Raw genomic sequence first — 18,171 nt, forward strand, 5'->3', positions numbered from 1 at the left:
CTTGAAAATTCTGGAAATTTCCAGGTTTGAATGCCAAAACTATTATTTTAGCAGCCGAAGTCATGCAATTTCTTGAGAAAATTTGAAAAATTTACAGGTTCGATAGCCATAGTCGCTGCTAGACTAAAAGGACATTTAAGGTTTAAGACTTCAGTAGTCAAAGTTCTTTACTCCAGTAGCCAAAAATGGTTCTATCAGCCTCATTTCTCCTTTTATATTAAGGCTTCAAAACCTATTTTTATGATCTAAAAGGACCTAATGATGTACAATAAAAGTCCTTTACAAGTTTTTAAGGAGTCTAGGATATAGAATTGAGATGTTTGTTATTTCACAACATGATCATAGTTGGTGATCAAAGTTCAAAAAAGTCAGGCCCTGAGTCGGTTTGAGCTCAGAACATTCTAGGAAGCTCACATAAAATTATGTCTACACTTAGATCTAAAGGGTAAGAATAAATTAATAAATTCTACAAGAGGTAAGGATAAACTGCTTAAATTAATTTCAAATGCTTTTTAAGTACTTAATTACTACTTTAAGCATAATCATGCATCATGAAATGCATTGATATTAGGGTGTAATACATTAGAATCATACTTAATGTAATTGCATATATGTTTATGATATGAGGTAGATTATGGATGGCCCACTGACTCTTAGATGGTATATGGTATTATGTTATATATGTTATAGATCCAAAAATCCAGGTGAGGTCCCTATGAGGCCCTTGGTACATGGCACATGTCATGTTTTAAACGAAAGTCTTAAGGAGCCTCTGTATGAGCCATGCACATTAGATATATTAAGCGAAAGTTCTGAGGAGCCTCTATATGAGCAAGCACGATGGATTATAGGAGTCCAGTGACATGACTACCATGTTTGCATATATTTGATGAAAAGATGCACTCATGTATTCGATAATCATATATATGTAATGAAAAGAAATTATGTGACTGCTTTAAGTAGTTTATGCTTACTGAGCCTCCCTGCTCACCCCTTCACAACTAAAACTTTTTTACAAATAGCAGATACATAAGAATCTAGGAAGGCTTGGACTGTAAAAGAATAATTGTGTAATAGTGTAAACTTGTCTAAGTTATGTAATGTCTTATGTATAAGTTTTGGTTTAAGTATGTAATTTGATTATGATGTATGGATATGTAATGTTAAAGTATATACTAGGCTAATAGTTGTATGTCCTATGTCTTTATGTGGGCATGTATAAGTAGTGTATATACTATGAGAATGTGCTTGTCCGTGGGTTGTGTAGATACATGTGTAGTGGGTGGTTTCCTTTAAATTGAAATGGGAGAGTATAATAAATTATAATAGCATAAAATGTATTGGTTTAAGAAGAATTTGTAATGTGGAGCTCTATAGATGTTTTAGAGAAATGAAAATGTTAGAAGAATAAGACCAAAAATTAGATCCTCTCCACAATTAACTAATTTATGTTGCATAAATTATGTAATGAAGATATAATAAAGTACTGTCCTATTAGTCATACTAAATTTGAGAAATTTAATGAAAGTTTACTAGGATAATTAATGACCCTCTTGGTATTCAATACCAAGGGTAGACCTAATGTGAACAAAGAAGTAAAGTTAGTGTGAATAATAGGATGCAGTTAAAGTTAAAATGCTTTGACTGAGTAAAAGAGGTCCTTTACGGGGACATTTCCAAAGTTTATGCATGATTAAGAGGAATAGCCATAACATAGATGAGAAAGTGAAGGTCTTTCAACATGCTCTTCCTAAGCAAACAATTTAAAGAAAGTTATATGGTTTATAGCAGTCATATAAAGGTTATAGAAAGAGCTTAGTTTTGTACAAATAAAGTTTAGTATAATAATAATGATAATGAAAGACAAAAACAGAAAAAGAAATTTTTGCATAATCACTCAAAGTTTCAAACTCTTTATGTTGAGTCTAAGTATTAGGGAGGAAAGAACCTTCCTTAGACTTTAAGAAAAGTTTGAGAACACTTATGTTTGCCCTTAGAAGGTCAAAATCTATAGTCTTAGGCTTGCTACCAGTTCTAGCAGCGTTAACCTGGCTTATTTCGTGGTGTCAATTATGACTCCCTGGCCGGGTCGTGAAATCAAGCAATTAAGCATAATCGGGTTACAAGTTTTAAGAATTTAGCAAATGAGGCTGAAACAGAGATTGCTGCAGTGCTACCTAATTCTCTAAATATTGAGGCTGAGATGACTGGCCAAAAGCCACCACGATCTCTATGAATCTTATATCTTGGAACTACTAGGAGAGAGCACACTACCGGACAATTTGAGCTTTGAGAGAGCTCATTACAAAGTATCACACTGCCATCAATTTTTTTTTTATTTATGGAAACTAAGAATAAACAATACTTTTTGGAAAATTTGTGTAAAAGAATGGAGTTGGACACTGCTTTTTACATGGATCCATCTGGTTTATTTGGGGGATTGGCCATATGGTGGTATGATGCAATTGAAGTTTCTATTTCTTATTCTTGCAGAAATGTGATGGACATTAAAATTAAGGTTGATGTGTAACACCCCTCACCCGTCTACAGTGTAGTCGAGCAAAGCGTGTCACACGGAGTACCGGAGCACCTGATCTTATCTAATTTCATTATAGTTCTTGATTTACTTGTTTAAAAACTTTATCTGAGGTTTAGGCTATTTTTACTATTTATCAAAATCTGACTAATTTGGAAAATTCAAAAAAAAAGTTTTAATGACAATCCAGTAGAGTGCTGGCAGTAATTTGGACTAACAATTCTTCTGAACCTGCCAAAAACAATGTCAATATATACTCAATCTCAATAAGAATCATCATGATCAGATACTTAACTCATATATCAGAATTCTTACATTTCATTATCTTACATAATTTGCCAACTAATTACATAAGTTTGTCAAGTACAGGATATACAAATAATTTACAATATACTTAGAATGAACAAAATACATAACATGTGTAAATATGAGCCTTATCTACATACATTGCTGAGGAGATGACAACCTTGTATACTTCTAACACTTCTGCAGATCTAGACTCCAAAATCTCAGTCGATACCCTTCTGTTTTACCTTGAAGACTGCTGAGGAAGCAATTCCATCACACTAAGCATTTCTGCTTAGTGGTGCAATAGCGTAACAAGAAATAATTTATACAAATAAAGAAAGAAATAAATCGTAATTCGGATGCTCAGGAATCAATTTAATTTGGTATGGTATTTCTAGTATCAACTATCTTATATACTAGTTTGTTCCTCTTTGAAAGTACTAAGTTATAACCGTTCAGTAATACTACCCAGTATACAAATTATTCTAACTGTATTGTATTTCAAGTCTCTACGGTTCTGCAAATTATATTTTTGTTATGTTTCTATTGCTAATCTCTTTTACTCATTTCATTCAATACTTAATTTATTTGTACTGAAATTTCATTATACTTAACTTAACTGCCTGAATTAAATAATATTTTAATTGGATCGCCTGTAGCCTATACACCGACTGATCGATAAACGGATATACTAGCACTGGGTACCTAGTACCTCAGGCCGTCACACCATAGGTCACAAAGTATCTCACAGTGTGCAAATAGTGCGGCTAAAAAGCCATATAATCAATCAGGCATTAAGCCGAGTAAAATAACACAATCCGTATAGCCATAGGCTATTAAAATCATAGTATGGTATAATGAGCCATATAACACAGTACAACGTGAAGCCATTTATAGAACAGCTGTCAGAATCCTATTAACATGCCAACCTATCCAAACTAGTCAACTAGGCAAACTAGGGCATATTACAAGATTAAATATTTATTTCTTTATTTTTAGGGTTTACTGGTCATTATATAATTCACTGGTCAATAAAAATGTTGACCTTTTTATACATCATGGATAAGTTGATTCTAGTATCAACATATCACAATTCGCATTTAAATATGCTGCCAGTATAGTGCAATTTATAATTCTCACAAGTTGGTATTTATTGCCAAATTATTTCTAGGTTTCATTGTATATTATTGTCAATTTTTTAGTTTTAGTGTGCTAGATTGATCTAGCTAAATGTTCTGTTTTCATTGGTTTTTAGCTTCTGGTCAAAGAAGCAAATTTATAGCTCTATGTCTTATTGAACTTTTGGCACAAATTTTAGGTCATTCTGAGTTGTATAGACCAAGATATGATCAATTTATTAAAGCTAGACAGATTGCATTTTCAATGCAACTTTAGGTCATTTTTAGGTCAAGTTTAATTCTGGCAGATTTGGTACCCTAACTTTGGCATTCAATTTGACTTAGTTCTGGTCATTTATGAGCTTTGGTTTCTTCATAAGAGTTATAGCTCTGTGTCTAAGCTTTCCATTAATATAAATTTCAGGTCATTTGGACCTGTTTTGAGTGAGTTATGGCCAATTGAATGGCTACTGTTCATATAGTCAAATTCTGGGTTACAATGTTATGGACAGTTTGATAGCTCAACTTGTGCAAACAGTTTGACTTAGTAAATGGCATTTCTGGGCTCTGTAATCTTCACCAAAGTTGTAGCCTTATGTCTAAGCTTTCCATCAGTATAAATTTTAGGTCACTTGGAGTTGTGTAGACCAAGATATGGTCATTTTACTATGGCTGGTCAATTTACACTTATATTGCACAATTAAGTCATTTTTAAGTCAAAGTCAATTCGGCCAGTTTTTGTAACCCAACTTGGGCAATCAATTTGACTTGCTTAATGACATTTCTGGGCTTGGTGGTCTCTACCAAAGTTGTAGCTCTATGTCTAAGCTTTCCAATGATATAAATTTCAGATCATTTGGACTGGTTTTGAGTGAGTTATGGCCAAAATACTGACTACTGTTCATATGGTCAAAAATTCTGGGTTTCAAGTTACCAATCCGGATTAGGTCACTAAATTGGTCATTTTCTGGACAGAATTTTGGCAAGCTTTCTATATGAAAGTTGGTCCCTATTGAGTCTAGTTTTACATCCAATTGGTCTCATACCAATTGGGATCACACAATTCAGATTATAAGCTCAATTATATATTGCCCTTAAACACTTCATCAAATACACAACCATTACACATCCTAATTGCTTCACCTTAATTTTCCTTACCAAATTTCTAGATTTATAATGTACAAACATCATTTATCACATCTCATCATGGTCATTTTGGACAGTTTATACAATTTCTCAATACACTAATTACAACCTTAATTACATCAACACAATATATACTAAATACCTAACAATTACACATAAAATCACTTACATTTACTTCATACAATTCCAACCATTACTTACATATACTGCCCTTAATCCATCAATACCAAAATTCATCATTTAAATTCATGAAATCAAATATTAATCCATGAACTTCAAGGCTACCCAATTATACATATGCTTCAATCTTCCATATAAACTACACAACCTTACTTCAAAGTACCCATTTCAAGCATACACATAACACCAAACTACTAATACATGTAACTATTTAATTAACCTCACTAATCATCAATTTCATGAACAAATCACACACTTTCCCAAAGCTTCCATGGCTGCCAATTTCATGCTCCATCAAATACTCATCCAATTCTTCTAATTTCTTAGTCATTCAACTCACCTCTACCTTAAATTAAAGATTAATTAAAGAAGGAAGGAAAACTAGCACTAACCTTATTTTGGAACTTGATTAAACTTCACCAAAACTCCTCTTTCTTGCTTCCTACATGCTGCCCATGATGTGCATATCAACTTTAGTGAAGGAAGTTTGAAGAATCATGGCTTGAAGATGGGTGGATGAAGCTTGCTTGTGGGACGCCCATGAAAGAAACTTGAAAGCTCCAATTCGGCCATGGGAGAAGAATTGAAGAAAGTGAATTGAAAGTGGATGAAATCTGCCCTTATGTGTCCTTTTTATAGTCCCACTAATCTCCACTAACTTAGGTTAATATTATTATATTTAAAGTTTTGATATTTGCAAATTAATCCCCCATTTCTCTTTTAATTGCACTTCATTTTTAATTTCATTTTTCATGAAATTTTCAAAAGTTAATACCACTTATTTTTAATAGACATTGAGGTCAAAAGTCAATTCTAGGTGTCAATTGACCAAAATGCCCATCTTTGGGTTGTATTTCGAATTTTTCGGTACTACCGATTAATTCCTTGTACCACCGATTTCTTTAATTTTCATTTTTCGTTTATACTAACTTATTAATTTTTTTTTGACATTTCCAATATCAATTACACCTCAGTAGACCTTTACTTCGATTTTGAAAATATTTCCTGGGGTTCCCTGCGGTCCATGGCTAGTCAACGGTCATTCGCAACTTTCCGGTGCGATCACCCATCGCTACGGGTTTGGCTCGTTTAACTTAGTCACATTTTATCTCTTTTATTTTTACTTAATTTTTCTCATCACATATTTCATTATTTTATACTTCCTTACTGTCATTACAGTATAGTTCCAGACATTCTGACTTTCCAGGGCAGACATTAGCTATCGGAATAGTAGGACGTATGGACGATGAAAATGAGGGTGTTACATGATGGGCATGATTGTTTTTGGCGCTTCACACTCAATTATGGGAGCCCAGACATAAGGGATCATAGTCGCTTTTGGGTTAGTCTTAAGCACTTTAAAGCTCCGCATCCTGAACCATGGCCTTATAGTAGCGACCTTAATATAATACTCTTGTATCATGAGAAATGAAGAGCTAATATTGTAGCCCTATCTCAATTGAGTTGCTTAAATGATTTTGTTAATTATTACTAGTTAATTGACTTGGAATGTGATGGCCCTCTTTGCACAAGCAATTCCAAAATGGATCCATTTTAAAACTCATTGACAGCAAATTAGTGTCAATTAAATGAAGGGAGCTTTTTCCCGAAGCTATTGCCATTCATAAGGACATGATTAGGTCTGATCATCGACTCTTAGTTCTCTTCTTTAATTAGATTTATGAATAACAAAAGCGCTTTTTCAAATTTGAAGCTAAATGGAACTATCATGATGAATGTGGCTCAGTTGTTACTAATGCTTAGAATTAACTTGTTAGAGGGTCCCTAATGTTTTCAATAGCTAGCAAAGTCAAATTTTATGGACGATAGTTAAGTTGATGGAGTAAACTGCACTTTCAAGGAAATCATTAAGAGATTAAAGCTCTGAAAGTTGCTCTAAAGAACCTTTATTCGAATCTTTTGGAGGAGAATAATAAGAAGATAGAGCAGCAATCTTTTCACCACTTATCTGAGCTATGGAACAAAGAAGAACTATACTGGAAGCAAAGGTCTCAAGTCAATTGGCCCCTTCAGGGGGATTGAAACACACACTTCTTTCACCTATCTACTCATTAGAAGTGCCATAGAAATGCTATTTTGAGGCTACTGAGGGAAGATTAGACTTGGATCGAATTAGAGCAAGCAATTAGGCAGGAAATTTCATCCTTTTTCCAAAAAAGTCTATCAAAGTAGTATTACTAGCAGTGAAGAAGTAGCTAATCTACTTTCACAGATTATCAACCTAGAGATTAATATAAGCTTACTAGCTCCCTTATCAGATGAGGAGATCAAATTTGTAGTTTTTGGTTTAGAGGGAATAAAAACTTCAGAGCCAGATGGTTTTCTAGGAATTTTTTTTTTCAGAAACATTGGGAGATTGTGGGAAGGTCATTTGTAGGCTATTTGAAGTTTATATTCTAGCATTTTTTTTTTTATTAAAAGAGATTAATAGGACAAATGTAGTGTTAGTTCCAAAATGTAAAGGCCCCACTTTAGTAAAGCAATATAAGCCTAGAAGCCTGTATAATTTTATGTACAAAGTGATCTCAAAATCTATTATTAATATACTTAAACTATGGATGAATGTGCCAATCTTGTAGGACCAAGTGACCTTTATCCCTTCTAGAGCAATTCAAGATAACATAGTCATTACTCATGAAGTCTTTCATCACCTTAAAATGTACAATAGTAGGAATCATACAAGCCTATGACAAAGTGGAGTGGTCCTTTGTCCAAAAAGTGCTTCTCCAATTTAGCTTTGATCCAATTTAGGTGAATCTTATTATGCAAATGATTAGTTTTTTCTATTTTGGTGAGCGGTTCTCCTACTCATCCCTTTAAGTCTACTAGGGGGCTCAAGCAAGGAGATCACTTATTGCCTTATCTGTTATTATTTTTATCTCAGGCTCTATCATGCTTGATGAAGAAAGCTAAACAGAATGGGGAATTGCAAGGAGTAAAGATATATAGAAGTACTCCTTCATTAACAAATGTTTTGTTTGCTAATGATACTCTTCTATTTAGGAGAGCCTCTATTAGGGAAGCATTAACCATTTGGCAAGTCATCTTTTCATATTCGGTGGCCATAAGACAACAAGTAAACTGCCATAAATCCAGTGTCTTTTTAAGCTGGCATACTCCTTCCCATCTCAAGCAGCATATTCTATCTTTGTTTAATATGAAAGAGATTGAAATGGATGACAAGTACCTGGGTCTCTCATCCTTTTAAGGTAGATAAAAATTCCAAGCTCTTACTTTAATTAAGGAAAGAATAAAGGCAAAATCTCAATTATGGAAGTAACAAGTATTTTCTCAAGCAGGGTGAGAGATTCTCTTCAAGTTGATTTTAGTGGCAATTCCAACTTACTCCATGGCAATTCTTAAGTACCCCAAAAGCTTCTGCAATAAGCTAAATAAGCTTTTATCTAATTCTAGTGGGGTAGGAAAAACAAGGAGAAAAATTTTCATTAGATTAGCTGGAAAACAACAGCGAATCCAAAGTCCAAAGGTGGATTAGGCTTTTGAGATTTCAGTCTCTTTAATCCAAATTGTCTTGCAAAGCAATGCTGGAAGTTAATAATGTCTCCTAACAGCTTATGGTCAAAACTCATTAAGGGACTTTATTTCTCTCACTCTAATTTTTGGGAAGCTCCTTCTCATCACTAAGATTCTTGTATATGGTAGAGTCTATTGGTAAGAAGAGAAATCTTAAAAAAAGGTGTTCAATCCAACATAGGGATGGAAGGAACACTCTTGCTTGGTTTGATTATTGGGTTCTAAATCTTAATGGTTTTTGAGTGTCCAAATTTGCTAATTACACTTTGCATGTTAATACTATGGCAGATTTGATTTTACATGATAGTCTCCAATGGATCATCAATTTTATATATTCTTTATTTAGTGCAGAAGAAGCTAGGTCAATTTATTTAATTCCAATTGCTCTTGTTAGAATAGCAAACACAGTTGTTTGGCACTATGACAAAATCATGAACTTCTCTATGCAGTCAGCTTACAAGCTATTAGCAAGTAAAGCTCTTAATGCTTTGCTCTCTTGTCCCCTTCCTTCTATGCAAATACAAGAGAAAGTATGAAAAAGAGTGTGGATAATGTCTAATTCAACCTAGAATTAAAGTGTTTATCTGGAAGGCTTTTTATATTGCTCTACCCATGAAAGCAAATATGGCCCATAGAGGTATAAATACTGCGCCCATATGCCCCATCTGTCAAAGGGAGTTAGAGACCATTGAGCACTCCTTGTTCTGGTGCAATAATGCCCATACTACATGGTTTAATAGCCCCTTTACTTATAGGCTTTTCGTCTTTTCACTCATTGGTGGATAAGAATTCATGCTCTCTTTCAAGTGGATTTGGAAAATACAAATCTAATAGTTATATCCTGCTGGACAATTTGGACGACACAAAACAAGGCAATATTTAAGAAAGTAGAGTGCAATTTGATAGCCACTTCCAAACTTATTTACAGTAGTGCGAATGAGATGAATCAAATATTGGCTAATAGGAATACAGAGCTCGGCATCTCTCAGCCATCTCTCCTTACAGCAAGGTGGCAATTTCCAGTTAGAGGGAATCTTAAATTAAATAGTGATATAGCCTATGAAGCATGGAAATGGAAACGCGAACACGGGAAAACGCAGAAACGGACATAGGAAAATGGCATTTTAAAAAATATAGGAAACGTAAACGTGGGGGAAACGTGTAAATATAAAAAATATAGGGGTATATTTATATATATATATATATATATATATATATATATATATATATATATATATATATATATATATATATATATATCATGAAAGATGTTCAATAATAAATAAAGTCCAAATCAACATTTAAATTCAATCATAAAAATACATATTTAGAAGTTTCATACTTATAAGAAATAAATATTAACTACAACACATTCAAATGTTAAAAAAGAAAAGATAATGAAATTTATGACATTTCCTCAACTTCACTGTCTTTCTCCTTCTCCATGCTTGTAGTTGCATTTTCATCAAATAAAACAGACTCTAACTCTGGTTCATCCAATGAAAGGTTGGCAAATTCAAGAACTCCCACATCTTCCATACTCCCAAATTGATCACCACCAACATCCCACAATTTTGTCTTCTCATCATAATATTGGGAGGAGTTTCTCGACAGAAGACGAAGATTATTATGGATAAAAACCAAGTCCTCTGCACGTTTTGGAGTTAATTTATTCCTTCTACATGAATGAATGAAGGAATAAATACTCCAATTTCTTTCACAACAAGAGGAGGAAGTAGGTTGTCCAAGCACTTTAAAAGCCAACCTTTGAAGTAAAGGTGCATTAGAACCAAAACATGCCCACCATTTCCTAGGATCTGTAACATACATACTTCCAATAGAATCAGGATCAGCAAAAGGTCCACTTTTCAAAGAAAAATTTACAAATTCATCATTTGCTCTAATTCGCTCATCTTCATTAGAAAAAATCCTCCTAAAGCATTTAATTCTTTCAGTTGATACTTCTCCATCCATATGAGGAGGCACTCTACCTTCTCCCTCTTGAAGCCATTTTTCACTATAAAATCTTCAAAAATAAGAAAATAAATTCAGAAAATAATAAAAAAAATTATAACAAGAAGATGAGTATGTAAGTTAGAAATTTACCTTGGATTTAATGAATGAGCTAAACAATGAAGGGAAGTGTTGCTCTTTGCTCAGCGATCAAACAAAATTTGATGAACCACATAATAAAAAGGAGAAAACCCATCTGCTTGCTTTCCTTCATGATCAAAAATAACTTACTTCACCTTTTCAATCATAGAATCCCACAACTCATAAACCCAATGAAGGCATGGTTTGTCTGTATCACAAACTCTGATCATGTCATAAATGGGCCCAGTAAAAGCAATGATGTAATCAACCTTTTCCCACCAATCCTCATCTACCACTTTATCATGAACAAATCTAGCTTTGCCTTGGTCATCTTCTCGGTATTGTGCCCATTAATCACTCATAACCATTGCTTCTAAAGCACGCCTAATGAGTTTAAATCTTTTAAGCATCACAATAATAGAAGCAACACGAGTGTCAGCAACTGAAAGTGATTTGAAAGGGCTAAACCGATTATAAATTGCAAGCCTCATGGAATGATTCATTATAAAATTCTTGATTTGCAAAGCATCCCCATGGATTTCAGTGATCCAGTGACACACATCATAAGTTTCTTGATTAGTTTCTAAATTTTTTGCTGCACATATATTCTTCAAAGCAAGATTAAGAGTGTGCACAACACAAGGAGTCCAATAAATATGTGGAAACATTTTCTTAATGATTTCTCTAGCACCTTTACAATTTGAAGCATTATCAGTAATGACTTGTACCACTTTTTGATGACCCACCTCATCAATTACTTCTTTTAGCAAATTATCAATAAATTGCTTATCTTTCACTTCACCAGAACAATCTACAGATTTGATAAACATGGGGCTAGACTTAGAAACAACCATAAAATTAATCAAAGGCCTTATCTGGGGATCACTCCATCCATCACTCACAATACTAACACCCTTTTCTAACCAAGTGCTTTTAATTGGTTCAAGCAACCTCTCTACATTTGTTTTTTCTTGCTGAAATAATGTGGTTCTCAATTGGTTATAACCAGGCAGCATATAACCACCCAAAACATGATTAGCAGCAAAAGAATAAGAACTCACATAATAAGGATTTCTAGTAAAATTAAAAGGTAGACCCCCAGTGTAGAACATTCTAGTAATCTCTATATCTAATTGAGCTCTAGTTTGCAAGTCAAAAGCTCTACCAAGAGGAGAATCATTAACTCTTCTTTTCTTCAAAGCTGCTGAAATACTTAGTTCAGTTATATTCAATGAAGGAACAGAAGTTATACTAATAGGCAAAGAAACTCGCCTAGATTGTGAATTGGTAATTTTGTTTGTTGCCTCATCCTCTTGTTTCCTCATTTCAGAAATACTATCATTCATCACTTTTTTACACGCACCAATCCATTTTCTAGTGATTTTCAATAAATGAGCCCTCACTCTAGTATAAGTTCCTTGCTTTTCTTGTCTACAAAAATTGCAAATCCATTTACAATTACCCCCTCCTTCTCAAGTTTTCTCAAGTTTAGTTACATATCTCCACAAAAGATTAAATTCTTCCTCCCTAGTTTTTGAAGAAGTGGCACTAGTGCTATTTGCTTGGGTAGAATTAGAGTTCGAAGAATCCATTCAAATATTGTCCTATCAAAATGACAAAAAGAAAATGCAATTTTATACAATTTACAAATTATTTAAACAAATTATATACTAAGGATTAAAGCACAATGCAAATTATATATTAAAAGATTAAAGAATTAAATAATAGAATTGAATAAATTGACTATAAAAATTATTATGAAAAATTTTAATATATAATATAACGATACATTAAAACAAATTATATTAAACACATTATATATAAATTATTACAAAAATACAAAATATATTAATATAAAATACAAATTTTGAATGTTGGAATTTTTTTTATTTATCATTAATTAGAATTTAAACTTGAAATTTTATAATTTTAAAAATAACTTTAAAAATATATTTACATTTGTCCTTAATTTCCTTCAAAATGTTGATTGTAAAAATATGGCAAATCTTGAAAATTTTTAGTGAATTTGGGAAAAATTTTTTTTTTTTATCTTTCTTTTAAAAAAAAAAATATTTATGATAACTCCTCAAATTTGGTTTGAGAAAAATCTAATTATGGAATATACATTTAGAGAAAAAAAAATTGATATTAAATATGATAAATTTATGATTAATTAATGGAATAAAATTGTAATTAATTAATGAAAGTTGCTTAATAAAATTGTTTCACAAAAAAATTAGAAAAGGAAAATAATAAATTAATAATAAGAAAAATAATAAATTAAATAATAATAAATTAATAAAATCCCAATATAAACCTAATACTTCACATTTACAATCGGGAATAGAAAATAGGAAAGGCCATCGTTACATCATTGTCGTTCCTCCCTTAATCTTCTTTACTTCTTCTTCTTCTTACATTGATAAGGATGGAAGGGCATATCAAAGCGTGAATATGGCGGATCAGTGAAAAGAAGAGAAATGTGTTGTGATCCTTACCTGCGCTGCGATCTGCAATGTTGCCGTTGAAGATACTCCATTTCTTTTTCTTTTTCTTCTTCCTTTTCTGTTTGCGAATGTTGTGAAGTGATCGATTTTAACCTACCCATTTTCCTTTTTTTTTTTTTTTTTTTAAACCTGCGTTTTACAGGAAGCGCGTTTCTAATTTTAATATTTTGAAGCGGCCGAAACGTTTCCCCGTGTCGGTCGTTTCTGCGTCGGAACGTTTCGACAACGAGAAGCGTGACTTCGATCTGTTTCAGTGCTTCATAGGATATAGCTCGGGAAAAAGGAAACTTTTAGGCAATAATAGCGACTATCAGAAGAAATTATAAGAGTCATCTCATTGATGGTATTAATAAGAAGTTAAGGTGTACATCCCCATTAAAAGGGGAAGTGCAAGCTATGCTTGAAACTATCAAATTGGGTCATAGTATGGAAATGTCGTCAATAGTTTTGGAGTCAAACTCTGTTATCCTTATCTCAGCTCTGCTTGATCCTCACACAGAGCGCTATTGGGAAATTCAATCTATGTTACATGCCATCCGAAGCCTCACTTCGTTTTTTCTCTAAAGTTTCTTACTCTCATATAAGAGCAGCTAACTAGGATGTTGATTGTGTAGCAAAGTTAGCTTTGAAAGCAAACTCCCATGTAATTGGATCCAAGCTGTTCCCGTGAAGCTTGGTTCCTTCTTGAATTTTGACGCCCTGTGGACTGTGTAATGCAATATTCATTGCAGATGAAAAAAAGTGATAATTAGTTAATGAAAAAAAAAATCACTAGTTGTCTTAATACATTTTTAATGTTGTCTCCAATAATTAATTATGACATCCAAATTAGACACGCTATAAGTAATTATTTAATTAAATAGTTAAAATTCTATTTCACTTTTAAACTCTTAATTATTAATTTAATATTTTTTATGAATATAAATTTAAATTAATAACTTAAAATTATTAGTATAATACTCAAAACTTATATTTTATATTATTTTAGTTAAAATCTATCATAAAATTTATTTTTATTTATCAATAAATTACATGATAGAATTCATTTATAAAAAAATTCTTTTGTTTAGTATAATTTATTAAATATGAAATTTATTTCAAATAAAATAAATTTTTATTTCATATAAACACAAAATGTAGATTAATATTTTTTTTAAAAAAAAAAATATCTTTTTATCCACTGTGACCATGCTCAAGCCTCTCATAATCCTAAACCACTACACAAAAGCAACCAATCACCTTCCTGGTCTTGCCCTTATAATCAATCCTACGCAAACCTGCGTGAAAACCTCAAAATAAGTAGGAGTGTGCAAACGGTACGTTCGCTTCTGTACCGAATCGAATCGAACCGAATTAAATTAATAAAATTGAAAATTAAAAATTAAAAATTAAAAATTTTAAAATTTAAACCAAATCGATTAATAAGAGAAAATCGAACTAAATCAAATCGATAAATATCGATTTGGTTCGGTTTTAAACCGATCAAACCGAAATTTATAAAATTTCATATTTTCAACATTAAATCTAAATAATAAAAATATAAAAACAAAAAAAAATTAGAAATCAAAACTCAAAAATCTTAGGGTTCGGTTCAGTTTTCTTTGATTTCCTTGATATATATATATTAATAATTTTGGTTCAATTCGATTTTCTTATTTTTTTTATGAAAATAAGTGAATCGAATCGATTAATTAAAATTATTAAAATTATAAATCGAATCGAACTGATTGAATTTTAAAATCAAACTAATTAAATTAAATTAATTCAATTCAATTCAATTTTTCGATTTAAATCAAAAACTGCTCTCTCCTGAAAATAAGGCCATTAGCTAAAGATTTTCGGAGGACTAGCACCAACGCAGTGAGGTGTGGCTACTCTATTTTTGTAAAAGTAATGTGAAATGAATTTTAAAATGGGCATTTTTATCCAATAAAACTTTTAGCATTTTAAAACCAAAATTGAACACAAAATTCTAAAGTTAAATTTATGAATGAATTTTTATTTATATTAAGCATAATATGAATGGATTTATGAATAAATTTTATAATATTTTATGAAATTTATTTATATTAAAAAAAATTAAATTAAATAATTAATAAGTTTTATAATTTTTTTAATAAATATAAATATTCACCCATTAATATTCATTTACTATATTCCATATAATAAAAAATTTCAATTTAAATAACAAATTATATGAAAAATTACACTAAATGAATGCAAATCATTCTTAATGAATTAAAATTATAATTTTTCATATAAATAAATTATATTAACTAAATTTTAATGATATTTAATAAAATTTAATGCTGAAGTCTGAATTAGAGTAAATATTAAAAAAAAAATTAAACCAAACACGTTTTAAAATAACCCAAAAAAAAATGATTACTTGTAAACAAACCCAACCCGAGTACCCGACCATATTTCCCTCTTTCCTTGAAAGTCCAACTACAAATTGGAGCGAAGGAAACAGCCGACCTGAAAAAAAAAAATAATAATAATAAAAAAAAAATCCGTCACCCACGCTTACTTGCATCACCTGATCTCACGTCTCATTCTGATTGGCCAAAAGCCACTACGATCTTCGACCCCACTCTAGAAAAAGCCATAATATCGCCTTCCGCCTGGAGGCCGAGTTTGCGAGTGAATTCAAAGCAAGTGAATTTTATATTTATAATAAAAATTTCGCATTTAAGCCGTACCCCTCTGTCCCTCGGAGTCCCTGTGTGTGCATATTCTTCGCATCTCTTTAAACATTCTCAGAGAATTCAAGTTCTCGTTTGAGCCTTTAAAATCTTCAACCTTTTGGAATTGGAGTCTCTCAGGTAGCGAGAGAGCAAGAGAAAGTGATAGAAATAGAGACAATTCAGTTCTGGAGGCGTGAACGGTGGATCTGGTTCTGGAATTTCACCGGCGCGGAGGGCAGTTTTGGACAATGATTGGTTGAGAGAAAGTGGGTTTAGGTGAGATTTTTAATGTGATAATTTTGGTTCAGTTAAATGAGTTTTTGATGGTTTTGCTAGCTCTAAGACTCCAGGTAAGATCTGATCTCTGTCATTCAATCTCTGAATTGGTATTGTTTGTGTGGAACTGCAGACTTTTTTGTGGTTTACTGTTGGAGATCTGATTTGGATTTTGTTTTTCAAATGAAATTGCTTAGCTGTGTTGAATCTGTTGATTGAATGGATCAGAGAATGATTCAGCTATTCATGCATACTTTGTCTCTATCAAGTAAAAACTCTTTTTTTTTTTTTTTTTGAAATCTGAAAACGCTCTGTTCTATATAGATATGTCATGTTTGATTGCAGAATTTCAAGCTCTAGATGATTTTGACTTGGAAATCAGGTTTCATATGTTGTTTATTAGTGTTTGCTCATTTCTTTTTCACTTATTGATTCGCAGATTCAGTTTTGTGAAGACTGAGGAGTGTGATAGTAATAGGGGTGAACCAATGAAAAACGGGATGATAGAATGCAGCGTCTGCCATTCGAAATTGGTTTCACCAAATACCAAACCTTTTTCAAGAGCTTATGACCGACATAAGAGCAGGGTATCATCAAAGCAACGTGCCCTCAATGTGCTCTTGGTTGCTGGTGATTGCATCCTAGTCGGTTTACAGGTAACTGATTTTATCCTTGATCTTATTGCGTGAGTTGTTTCATTCAACGTGCAAATGTTATGTGCTCTTGCTGTACTAGATCTGATTATGACATTCTATGTGGACTCTTTATATGTTAAAATTGTGGTGTTTTTGTGAGTGTTGGTTTCCTAGTTCTTTACCCCTTTTTTTTATGTCTTCTCTTGTAAATTGAGAAAGGACTTCTAGTTCAACATAACCTCTCTAATATGTTTTCTTAATCCACTTCTGGGTCATACAGAAGTGTTTGATGTGGATGTTGTTTGAGTTTTCTTTGATAAGGTTTAGTTTAAATCTGTGCTTCAACAATTGACTAGTTTGACAATCAATAATTCAGTCTTTCCAGTCATGTGATGCACTGAGTTACTGATTAAGTGAAAGTTTTGCTCATTATTTAATCCCTGGAGGATTGATTGATACCAGGCTTTTCAAGCTTTAGCCTAGTTACTGTCCTTGCGTGCTAATCAAGTTATATCATGATATTGCTGAATGACTAACCTGATTTCAGCGATTCAAATGTTGAAATTTTAACTATATAATGTTTCTAGTTTTGAGATTTTATTCTATTCTTATTTATAATGGCCTAGGAACCAATGTGATTTCTTTGGCAATTCTCTTCATTCCTGGATTCTCTTATATATTCAGTTTACTTTTTCTGCCAGCCTATTTTGGTGTACATGTCCAAGGTGGATGGGAAATTCATGTTTAGCCCAGTTAGTGTCAACTTCTTGACAGAAGCTGCAAAGGCTCTATTTGCGATTGTTATGCTTTTGTTCCAGGTACATTTGCTTATTTTTTCCAATTATATGTTTTTTTGTACAATCTTCTTCACTTTCAAGCTTGGGGATGCATGAAGTGAAAGGGCCATTACTTAGCCCAGTAGCAATAATCATTTAAAAATGAGGGGTGGCAACCTCATACTGATTTGAGATAGATTTTTTGTTGATTCTACAGGCAAAGCATCAGAAAGTTGGAGAGAAGCCTCTTCTCTCATTTTCTACATTTGTACAGGTACTATTTTTCACTATTTTCAAATTTTGATTTAACTTGGAATTAGTAGAATGGTAATGTTGTTATGGTAAATGCTTTTACTATCAGAGATTCCATATT

At 32.3% G+C, this 18,171-nt stretch overlaps 3 protein-coding genes across 4 annotated transcripts; 1 reads left to right on the plus strand and 2 right to left on the minus strand.

Moving 5' to 3' along the window:
* Nucleotides 1–10,099: 10,099 nt before the first annotated feature.
* LOC131182332 (uncharacterized) lies at nt 10,100–11,053 on the minus strand. The gene is made up of 2 exons (XM_058151519.1): nt 10,930–11,053; nt 10,100–10,849 (listed from the first exon to the last, which is right to left on the minus strand). The coding sequence occupies exon 2, from the start codon at nt 10,795–10,797 to the stop codon at nt 10,228–10,230; it is 570 nt and encodes a 189-aa protein (XP_058007502.1). The 5' UTR covers nt 10,798–10,849; nt 10,930–11,053; the 3' UTR covers nt 10,100–10,227.
* A 214-nt stretch (nt 11,054–11,267) lies between these two features.
* Nucleotides 11,268–12,263, minus strand: LOC131169461 (uncharacterized). Its single transcript, XM_058128694.1, has one exon. The coding sequence runs from the start codon at nt 12,261–12,263 to the stop codon at nt 11,268–11,270; it is 996 nt and encodes a 331-aa protein (XP_057984677.1).
* Nucleotides 12,264–16,046: 3,783 nt separating this feature from the next.
* Nucleotides 16,047–18,117, plus strand: LOC131182338 (CMP-sialic acid transporter 3-like). Of its 2 annotated transcripts, none has more exons than XM_058151591.1 (4): nt 16,047–16,461; nt 16,827–17,043; nt 17,724–17,840; nt 18,016–18,117. In XM_058151591.1, the coding sequence occupies exons 2-4, from the start codon at nt 16,876–16,878 to the stop codon at nt 18,100–18,102; spliced, it is 372 nt and encodes a 123-aa protein (XP_058007574.1). In that variant the 5' UTR covers nt 16,047–16,461; nt 16,827–16,875; the 3' UTR covers nt 18,103–18,117. The 2 variants fall into 2 exon arrangements, with proteins under 2 accessions (XP_058007574.1, XP_058007549.1); XM_058151566.1 differs by having other exon boundaries at nt 16,049–16,387.
* Nucleotides 18,118–18,171: the final 54 nt, after the last annotated feature.

This window comes from Hevea brasiliensis, chromosome 1 (genome assembly GCF_030052815.1).
Source record: "Hevea brasiliensis isolate MT/VB/25A 57/8 chromosome 1, ASM3005281v1, whole genome shotgun sequence".
In the NCBI taxonomy this organism is placed as follows: Eukaryota; Viridiplantae; Streptophyta; class Magnoliopsida; order Malpighiales; family Euphorbiaceae; genus Hevea; species Hevea brasiliensis.